We start from the raw sequence: 9,599 nt of genomic DNA on the forward strand, positions 1-9,599 counted from the left end.
TGTTCTGCCTATGTTTTCCTCCAAGAGTATATAGTGTCTGGCCTTACATTTAGGTCTTTAATCCACTTTGAGTTTATTTTTGTGTATGGTGTTAGGGAGTGCTCTAATTTCATTCTTTTACATGTAGCTGTCCAGTTTTCCCAGCACCACTTACTGAAGAGGCTGTCTTTTCTCCATTGTATATTCTTGCCTCCTTTATCAAAGATAAGGTGACCATATGTGCATGGGTTTATCTCTGGGCTTTCTATCCTGTTCCATTGATCTATATTTCTGTGTTTGTGCCAGTACCATACTGTCTTTTTAAAATAAATTTATTTATTTGTTTTTATTTTTGGTTGTGTTGGGTCTTCGTTGCTGTGTGCAGGCTTTCTCTAGTTGCAGCGAGTGGGGGCTACTCTTTGTTGCAGTGTGCGGCCTCTCATTGTCGTGGCTTCTCTTGTTGCAGAGCATGGGCTCTAGGCATGCAGGCTTCAGTAGTTGTGGCACGTGGGCTCAATAGATGTGGCTCACGGGTTCTAGAGCACAGGCTCAGTAGTTGTGGTGCATGGGCTTAGTTGTTCCATGACATGTGGGATCTTCCCGGGCCAGGGATCGAAGCCGTGTCCCCTGCGTTGGCAGGCGGATTCTTAACCACTGCGCCACCAGGGAAGCCCTACCATACTGTCTTGATGACTGTAGCTTTGTATTATAGTCTGAAGTCCAGTAGCCTGATTCCTCCAGCTCCATTTTTCTTTCTCAAGATTGCTTTGGCTATTCGGGGTCTTTTGTGTTTCCATACAAATGTTGAAATTTTTTGTTCTAGTTCTGTGATAAATGCCATTGGTAGTTTGATAGGGATTGCATTGAATCTGTAGATTGCTTTGGGTAGTATAGTCATTTTCACAATGTTGATTCTTCCAATCCAAGAACATGGTATATCTCTCCATCTGTTTGTATCACCTTTAATTTCTTTCGTCAGTGTCTTATACTTTTCTGCGTACAGGTATTTTGTCTCTGTAGGTAGGTTTATTCCTAGGTATTTTATTCTTTTTGTTGCAATGGGAAATTGAAGTGTTTCCTTAATTTCTCTTTCAGATTTTTCATCACTAGTGTATAGGAATGCAAGAGATTTCTGTGCATTAATTTTGTATCCTGCTACTTTACCAAATTCATTGATTAGCTCTAGTAGTTTTCTGGTAGCATCTTTAGGATTCTCTATGTATAGTATCATGTCATCTGCAAACAGTGACAGCTTTACTTTTTCTTTTCCGACTTGGATTCCTTTTATTTCTTTTTCTTCTCTGATTGCTGTGGCTAAAACTTCCGAAACTATATTGAATAATAGTGGTGAGAGTGGACAACTTTGTCTTGTTCTTGATCTTAGAGGAAATGGTTTCAGTAAAACTGACTTCTCTTTTATTCAAAGTTCTGAAAGCAGCCAGATTCATTGGAGGTAGTTTTTCCTGTAGTCACATCTGCCTGACTTTATTGAATTTCCTTTTCTTAATGAATCGTGAGGGTTGAGTTAAATGTTAAATATTGGTGTTTATATAAGGAACATGCATGTTTGCTTTTGCCTTTGTTTTTATTTTTTAATTTTATTTATTTATTTTTTTGCCTTTGTTTTTAATAAAATTCATTTAGTTGTAAGTTTGTTCCATTGAAAGGTCGATACTGGCTGTGTTTAATGCTGCCTCAAGCATTTCCTGACAGTTTTGGCTCTGCTAAGGGCTTCAAGGCCAGTCCTCATATTCCCTTGGTGCCCAGGCTTTGCCAGTCCACCCTTCACACGCGTCTCCAAATACATGTCAGCAGCCAGCCCTTTTCTCCCATGCACTTGGCCCCGCGGGCTCCGTTCCCTCTTCGCTTTATAACTGCGGCCTCTCCAGCTGTCCAGATCCTCTTGGGCTGTGCTGACCACATTCTTATAACTAATACTTTCTTGGTTGACAAGCTGTTTCCTTGATACCCTTTGATCCCATAATTCCACTTTTGGAAAATTTCTCTAACATAACAACCATAGATTACACAAAGATATACATAGAAAATATGTACAGAACATACAAAAAATGTGTCTCTGCAACCTTCTTTATAATAAAATTGAAAACCACTAGTGATGGACAGTAGGGACCAAGCCAATACACAACGGACGGTCCACGCGCAGGCTGGCATGCTCCAGGCCTCGGGGCGCCTGCAGTTACAAATTGGAAAAAGAGCAGGAATGAAATATGCCAACACATTCACAGCTTTTACACCCTTGAGATGGTGGGCGATTTTTGTTTTCTTCCTTATGGTTTTCTGTATTTTTCAAATGTTCTACAACGAAACTGCTTTTTTTTTATAATTAGACAGACCTGATTAAAAAAATCTTTTCTGACCATGCGAAGATTACAGAGAGGGGAACATAAAAACTGAAACTACTATCTACAAGGACATAACCAAGTAGCAGCAAGGTGATTATTTGGGTTCCATGAATCAGAGGAGCCACTGGCTGGCCAGGGGTCCCTAGGACTCCTTGTGCTTTCCTTTGACAGCCTGTCTTCCTGGAACGACATCCAGGGCTGGCCTGTTCTTTGCAGCCTGGAAGACATGATTTTGCAATTGCATTGGGCATCTCTGTGAAGAAACCCTTCTCCGGAGACTCCCGGGGAGGGGGTGGCACTGTGAGAATTGAAGACTGGGACAACAGTGGTCTTGTAAGGGCCATTTCCTCAGCACCTCTCTTAGGCTCGGTGTGTGTTGGCCTTTTCTCTGTGGTGAGTCGTTGCTCCCTTGAGGACAGAGACCCTGTCCTCTGAGGCTTCTTGCTCTTCCGGACTCTCTCACCTGAACCCATTTGTTGACTGACTCCTGTCGGCAGAAGGGAGTCAAGGTCTCCCTCCCACCTTGATATGTTGGATGTTCCCAGCAGATGCTCGGTCATTGCTAAGGGGGCTCCCCGTGATCTTCCCACACCAGCTCTGGCCTCAGTGCTGCTTGAAGGAGGAGGACGGCCGAAGGGGATCTAGGGCCCTCGGGGCGTGGCACCATGCGGGGGCAGGGCTGAGAAGTGGGGTTCACCTGGGAATGAGGGCGCCCAGGGGTAAGCAGGGCCTCAGCGGGTCCTCACGGGGACATGTCATGTCTCTGCTGCAGGTGAACGGGAAGGAGCTCTCCAAGCTGTCTCAGGAGCAGACCCTGGAGGCCCTGCGTGCCTCCAAGGAGCCCCTGGTGATCCAGGTGCTGAGACGCAGTCCCCGCCTCCGGGGCGATGGCTCCTCCCACGACCTGCAGCTGGTGGACAGTGGCACTCAGACCGACATCACCTTCGAGCATATCATGGCGCTGGGCAAGCTGCGCCCACCCACCCCACCCATGGTCATCCTGGAGCCGTACGTCCCGTCTGAGCTGTGAGTCGCCCTCAGGAGGGCCCCGGGCCCTGCCTCCAGAGAGGGCAAGCCACCTGGGGTGGCTGCCCCGTGCCACCCAGAGGCCACACTGTCGCAGCTCTGGGCGTGGCAGGGAGACCCTGACTGGCTGCCCCCGGGCAGGAAGCAGGCTCCTTGGCCTCCAGAGCTGACCGTCTCACCCCAGGGCTCAGGCATCTCCGGGCCTCTAGCCTCTGGCTGGACAGCAGCTACTGAATGGGCCTGGGGGTCCTGACACGCAGGCTCCCCACTGTATCTACCCCCAGGGCCAAGGGAGAACCGTCCCGGGACTTTGCTGCCAGAAGGTTGAGGTCCTCAGCTCCTCCTCTGTCCTTTCTCCTCCTCTGCCGCCCCATCGTCTTCTGCCTCACAAGCATCATCCCTTGAATCTTCTTGCATCCTTGTCTGTCCCATTTCTCTGCCTGCTCTGAACTTCCTCCATCTCTTCGGCTTCTTTCTTTGGCTCACTCGGAAGAAGGGCCTCTCATCCGGGCCTGGTGGCTCATGACTGTGTGAGCGCTGACTCATTTCGCTAGCCTCACCCCGGGCGGCAGGGAGGTCATCCCGGGATCCCCTCCTCCACAGAGAGGTAGGCCTGGGGCTGGCAGTAGCCAAGCTTAGCCTCGGGGCAAGGAGGGCCGCCCGGCCCTCCTCCGCTCCCCAGCAGTCCTCCAGGGCCTGGATAACTCCTGGGGGCACTGCATGAGTGGGGCCAGTGCCAGGTGGGAGGGGCACCCGCAGTTTGGAGAAGTCGGTCCCTGCTGGCTGGCGTGGTTAGAGGAGTCTGAACTAGCGGACAGGACAGGATGGGGTGGGATGGGATGGGACAGGGCGGGGCGGGGAGAGCTAGGCATGCCTGGGTCCTCGCTGCAGATGCCCTCACACTCCTGTTCAAGAAATATTCCTGGTCTTTGCATAGATGCATGTAGCTCAAAAGGAGGGGGTACAGAAGAGGTAGCTGGGCCGCCGCCTCCCAAGGTTGCACCCCGAGCGGGGCTCCATGCCGAGCGCACTGGGACCCGCCAGCTGGGAGCCGGGGCTAGGGAGAGAGGGGAGCAGATGGCTGGCCTGACGCCCCGCTTCTCCTGGGCAGCCCCCCCATCAGCCATGAGTATTATGACCCGGCGGAGTTCATGGAGGGCAGCCCGCAGGAGGCAGACCATATGGAAGAGCTGGAGTATGAGGTGAGCTGGTGGCCAGCCTTGGGCGCCAGCCCCAGGGCATCTGTCTGTGGCCCAGCTCAGGCCTGGCTCCCGAACCCCCAGGCGGCTGGGCTTCTCGGCCCTTTCCCACGCATGGCTGAAGGGCTCAAGGGCCAAATTGGGCTGAGTTGGGGAGGGCACGGGTGAGGTCCCTCTGTCAGTGTGTGCTGGCGAGTCTGTGTCCCACGCATGTCTGTATGCTGTGCGTCCTGTGTGTCTTGTGTGTGTCTTGGGCATTTCCTGGTAAGGGACACCACAGGACACACGTGCCATTTGGGATGGTAAGAGAGACCTTTGGAAACTCAGCTCAGGTGATGCGGTCTGGGGGGTTAGGCTGGGCCGAGGCTGCCGTCCCTGCAGCTTCTCCCTCTGCTTGTCCATCCCCCTTGCGGCAGGAGGTGGAGCTGTATAAAACTAGCCACCGGGACAAGCTGGGCCTGATGGTCTGTTACCGCACGGATGACGAGGAGGACCTGGGCATCTACGTTGGAGAGGTATGAAGGCGGGACGGGCGGCTGGGATCTTCTAGAAGGCAGTGGAGCTCCACGTGCCTTCCTGTGTGCTGGGACATGACAGCTGGACTCGGGTGCCCATCTGTACGGCACCTATGAGGGGGCCAGGGCAGCACGGAGGCAGGCGCTGAGGCAGGGTGTGGCACATGAAGACGCCCATGCCACCCTATCTCCACAGCCTTGCCACGCTGCCCAGGGCTCTGAGGCTGCCCGTAAGGAGGCAGCTTAGCGTCGCAGGAAGGCAGCCAGTGGCTTCGGCGTGTGTCCAGCCGGGCAGTCCTCCCCAGGAGACCTGTGCCCGTAGTGGAACAGTGGGGCCTTGCGGGGTAAGGCAGGATGTGGTCCAGCCAGGCTGTGTTCTCCCACCACGTCCTTCAGGAGCCCTGCTGGTAATCACAGGGGTTCTTCTCCGCCACCCATCTGGCAGGTGCTGGGTACTTTCCCATACTTTGCCATGCTCAAAAAATCAGCCCTCCGTTCACATTGGGGCCTCTGAGGCAAGGCTGCCCCTTCCTACCAGACGGGCACCTTAGGGAGGGGGCCGAGTCCCCATGATGCGCGTGCCTTGCAGGTGAATCCCAACAGCATCGCAGCCAAAGACGGCCGCATCCGCGAGGGAGACCGCATCATCCAGGTGAGCAGGGCAGGCAGGCCCCGCCAGCTCTCCTCAGCCAATTCTAGCTCTCTCCTGCTCAGAGCCCAGCCTGATGCCGGGCATCCCGCCGGGCCTGAAACCAGGGCTAGAACTCATCTCCCTCCTGCACAACCACGCGGTGGCTCCCATGTGCCCGTGGGCTCTGCTGGCGTCTCTGCTCGGGCCCCTTACCAGCCTGTCCCTCCGTGCCCCAGACGTGAGCGTGCGTCCTGCTCCTCGCCGCTTCAAGCACGTGTGCTCTTGTGTGGGCCAGGCTGTCTTCGCCCCCGGCACCTTCCACTTGTCTCCATCCTGCCAGAGCTCGAGAGCCTGTCCTGGCCCAGGGTGCTCGCTTTGGAGCTCCCTGCGAGGGGACCCCTGTAGCTCAACTGGAGCCTGCCCCAGAGCCAGCCCTGGTGTCCTCGTTGATTGTCCCTTGGCCTGCCACAGATAAATGGTGTAGACGTCCAGAACCGGGAAGAAGCAGTGGCCATCCTGAGCCAGGAGGAGAATACCAACATCTCCCTGCTGGTGGCCCGGCCTGAGAGCCAGGTGTGTGTGCCCAACAGGGCGTCCTGGGTCCCCTGACGTGGGGCTTTCTGTCTTGAAAGCTGCCGACTAGGGCACAAACATGCCAACAACCTGGCACTGATGGAGGGTGGGGGGGGTGTTCGGGGCCCATTTCCCTTTGTGGCCTCTGATGGCTGAGTGGGCTGGGACCTAGACGCAAGTAAGGACATTGTCTGCGGAGGTCCTTAAGGCAGTGGGGACAGCACGGGCCTGTCTCTGCAGCTGGCGAAGCGGTGGAAGGACAGTGACCGGGATGACTTCCTGGATGATTTTGGCTCTGAGAATGAGGGAGACCTGCGGGCGCGGAAGCTGAAATCCCCCCCTGCCCAGCAGGTGAGGAAGGAGGAAAGGCGGTGGGGGGGAGGGCAGGGAGGGCGGGCAGGACGGCAGACGGAGTAGATAGAGGCTTGGGGGGGCTGCGGGAGATGGACCAGACCCGAAAGCCCTTCCGATCTCCATCCTCCCCCCACGGCGCCCCCACTGGTGTGTCCCAGACTGAGCGGGGCTCATCTTCCAGCTCCAGCTTGGAAACGAAGAGGAGAAAGGGGCCCCTGATGCGGGCCCAGGCTTGAGCAACAGCCAGGAGCTGGACAGCGGGGTGGGCAGGACGGATGAGAGCACGCGCAACGAGGAGAGCTCTGAGCACGACCTGCTGGGGGACGAGCCCCTGAGTACCGCCAACACGCCCGGGCCCCTGCGCAAGTTTGGCCTGCAAGGGGACGCCCTGCAGAGCCGCGACTTCCACTTTAGCATGGACTCCCTGCTGGCCGAGGGCGCAGGGCTGGGTGGCGGCGACGTGCCGGGCCTCACGGATGAGGAGTACGAGCGCTACCGCGAGCTGCTGGAGATCAAGTGCCACCTGGAGAATGGCAACCCCCTGGGCCTCCTCTTTCCCCGGGCCGCCGGCGGCAGCGGTGCCCTGGATGTCAACCGCAACGAGAGCGTGGGCCACGAGATGGCCGTGCTGGAGGAGGAGCTGCGGCACCTGGAGTTCAAGTGCCGCAACATCCTGCGGGCGCAGAAGATGCAACAGCTGCGGGAGCGCTGCATGAAGGCCTGGCTGCTGGAGGAGGAGAGCCTCTACGACCTGGGGGCCGGCGAGCCCAAGAAGCACGAGCTGTCTGACATCTCCGAGCTGCCTGAGAAGTCGGACAAGGACAGCACCAGCGCCTACAACACGGGTGAGAGCTGCCGCAGCACTCCGCTGCTGGCGGAACCCCTGCCCGAGAGCCCCCTGAGGCGGGCAACCGCCGGGGGCAACTCCAACCTGAACCGGACCCCCTCCGCACCCCCTGTTGCCGCCCACCCCAAGGCTGCCCCTCCGCAGGGGGGTCCCGCCAACTTCCGATCCCTCTCCCGGGATCCCGAGGTGGGTCGGAGACAGCACTCGGGGGAGCGGGTCCGCCGCGGCCCCAAGACGGGGGTGACCCTGGAGCGCGTGGGCCCCGAGGGCAGCCCTTACCTGTCGCGGCGCCACCGCGTCCAGGGCCAGGAGGGCGATCACTACCACAGCTGCATGCAGCTGGCCCCGCCGCGCGGTCTGGAAGAGCTGGGCCGCGGCCCCTTGAGTTTGGCCAGTGGCCCTCGGGTGGGTGGGGTGGCGGCGGCGGCCACCGATGCGCCCCGCATGGAGTGGAAGGTCAAGGTGCGCAGCGACGGGACCCGCTATGTGGCCAAGCGACCGGTGCGGGACCGCCTCCTAAAAGCCCGGGCCCTGAAGATCCGGGAGGAGCGCAGCGGCATGACCACCGACGACGACGCGGTGAGTGAGATGAAGATGGGCCGCTACTGGAGCAAGGAGCAGCGGAAGCAGCACCTGATCCGGGCCCGGGAGCAGCGGAAGCGGCGCGAGTTCATGATGCAGAGCCGACTAGAGTGCCTGCGGGAGCAGCAGAGCGGCGACAGCAAGGCTGAGCTCAACATCATCGCCCTGAGCCACCGCAAAACCATGAAGAAGCGGAGCAAGAAGATCCTGGACAACTGGATCACCATCCAGGAGATGCTGGCCCACGGCACGCGCTCAGCCGACGGGAAGCGGGTCTACAACCCTCTGCTCTCTGTCACCACTGTCTGAGCCCAGCTGTGCTCCAGGGCACGGGTCCTCCGCCCTGGCCCAGGTCCACTGAGCCTGCCAGGACCCCGTCTTCTGCTCTCCCTTAGAATCTAGCGTGTGTCTGTGTGTGCGCGTGCGACTTTGTTACCAGACAGAAGCCCCTGGAGGACGAGGGACGCTTCTCTCCATTGGTGACTTCCTTCTCCCCAAGTACAGAGACCACATCAACAGCTGGCCTGGGGGCAGACCCGTATCGGCCCCCCCTTCAGCCGTAGGCGTGTGTGTGTGTGAGACACGAGCCCAGACACATGTACGCATGCAGACACACGCATTTCCCTCCAGAGCGCTCTCAGTGCGGGCACTTGGGGACAGGGAAGTCAGCTGAAAAGCAGAGGCAAAGAAGACTGTCCTAAGCACAAGAGAATGTCCGTTACTTGTAGACAAAGGCAACCCTGATCTCTGTGGTTCTTTTCCTTTTCTGTGCTTGCCAGTTGTTGTTTTTTGGGTTTGTTTGTTTTGTGGACCTGCTCTGAGGGCTGGCAGCTCCTTCAGGCAGCCTGACAGAGGTGGAATCCCCGAGCGATAGCTGGGAAGGAGGGGGGTGGGGGGAAGCAAGGGAGGGGGATGGGGGGAGGGGAGGTGGGGGAATGAAGGCAAGAATGGGAAGCAGCTTTGCAGATGGCCTCCGCTCTGAGGTGTGGCGACTGGGAGCTTCCGATGTGGCTTGCCAGGCTCACCTTGGAGGTCACCTCCTTCCCCGGCGACTGCGGGGACTGAAGGGTCAGTGTCCGTCCAAGAAGGAAGAGAGCCCAGGGCTGTGCCAGACGCCTACTGGAGCTCGGCTTCTCTCCTGAGAGGTGTGAGCAGCAGCAGACCTCGGTGACACGACCCACGCGGAGCTAGTGACAGGCGGGCCCTGCCAGGTGGGCTGACTGGGGAGAAGATGCCCTGCGCCCCACTTTGCCAGTGTGGGCCAGGCAGCCCCCGGGAACCTGTGCATTAGTGAGAGCTGGCCTGCGGGCCCTTCCCGGCTCAAGAGAGCCTCAGATGGAAGGCTGACAGGCTGCTCACCCCCGCCCCCTGCCGGCATCGTGAGAATAAAGCAAGCTGCCTTCGAGGGTGACTCCTGGCCTCCTCGTGTTCATTCTCCTTCATTCTCCAGCACCGGGGGCTGGCGTGGGGCCGGGCGGGTCAGGGGGAAGCTGAGCAACAGCGAGGTGTTCTGAAGTCAGCCTCCAGCAC

General features: G+C 57.6%; 1 protein-coding gene across 1 annotated transcript; it reads left to right on the plus strand.

Moving 5' to 3' along the window:
- Positions 1-2,982: 2,982 nt before the first annotated feature.
- Positions 2,983-8,943, plus strand: PDZD4 (PDZ domain containing 4). Its single transcript, XM_089903975.1, has 7 exons — positions 2,983-3,368; positions 4,480-4,570; positions 4,984-5,082; positions 5,672-5,734; positions 6,185-6,286; positions 6,527-6,637; positions 6,828-8,943. Exons 1-7 carry the CDS (start codon positions 3,046-3,048, stop codon positions 8,376-8,378), a joined length of 2,340 nt encoding a protein of 779 aa, XP_089760101.1. The 5' UTR covers positions 2,983-3,045; the 3' UTR covers positions 8,379-8,943.
- The last annotated feature ends 656 nt before the right edge of the window (positions 8,944-9,599 follow it).

The sequence above is a fragment of the Delphinapterus leucas genome, chromosome X (assembly GCF_059928025.1).
Source record: "Delphinapterus leucas isolate spDelLeu-1000000601 "Yukka" chromosome X, BTC_Dleu_Yukka2, whole genome shotgun sequence".
Lineage (NCBI taxonomy): Eukaryota > Metazoa > Chordata > Mammalia > Artiodactyla > Monodontidae > Delphinapterus > Delphinapterus leucas.

Excerpts from the sequence above, each read along its gene's own strand:
- PDZD4 (XM_089903975.1), top strand. The coding sequence starts at position 3,046 with ATGAGGGCGCCCAGGGGTAAGCAGGGCCTCAGCGGGTCCTCACGGGGA. Across the intron at positions 5,083-5,671 it reads TGGGCATCTACGTTGGAGAG|GTGAATCCCAACAGCATCGC; the intron begins GTATGAAGGCGG and ends CGTGCCTTGCAG. Across the intron at positions 6,287-6,526 it reads TGGCCCGGCCTGAGAGCCAG|CTGGCGAAGCGGTGGAAGGA; the intron begins GTGTGTGTGCCC and ends CTGTCTCTGCAG.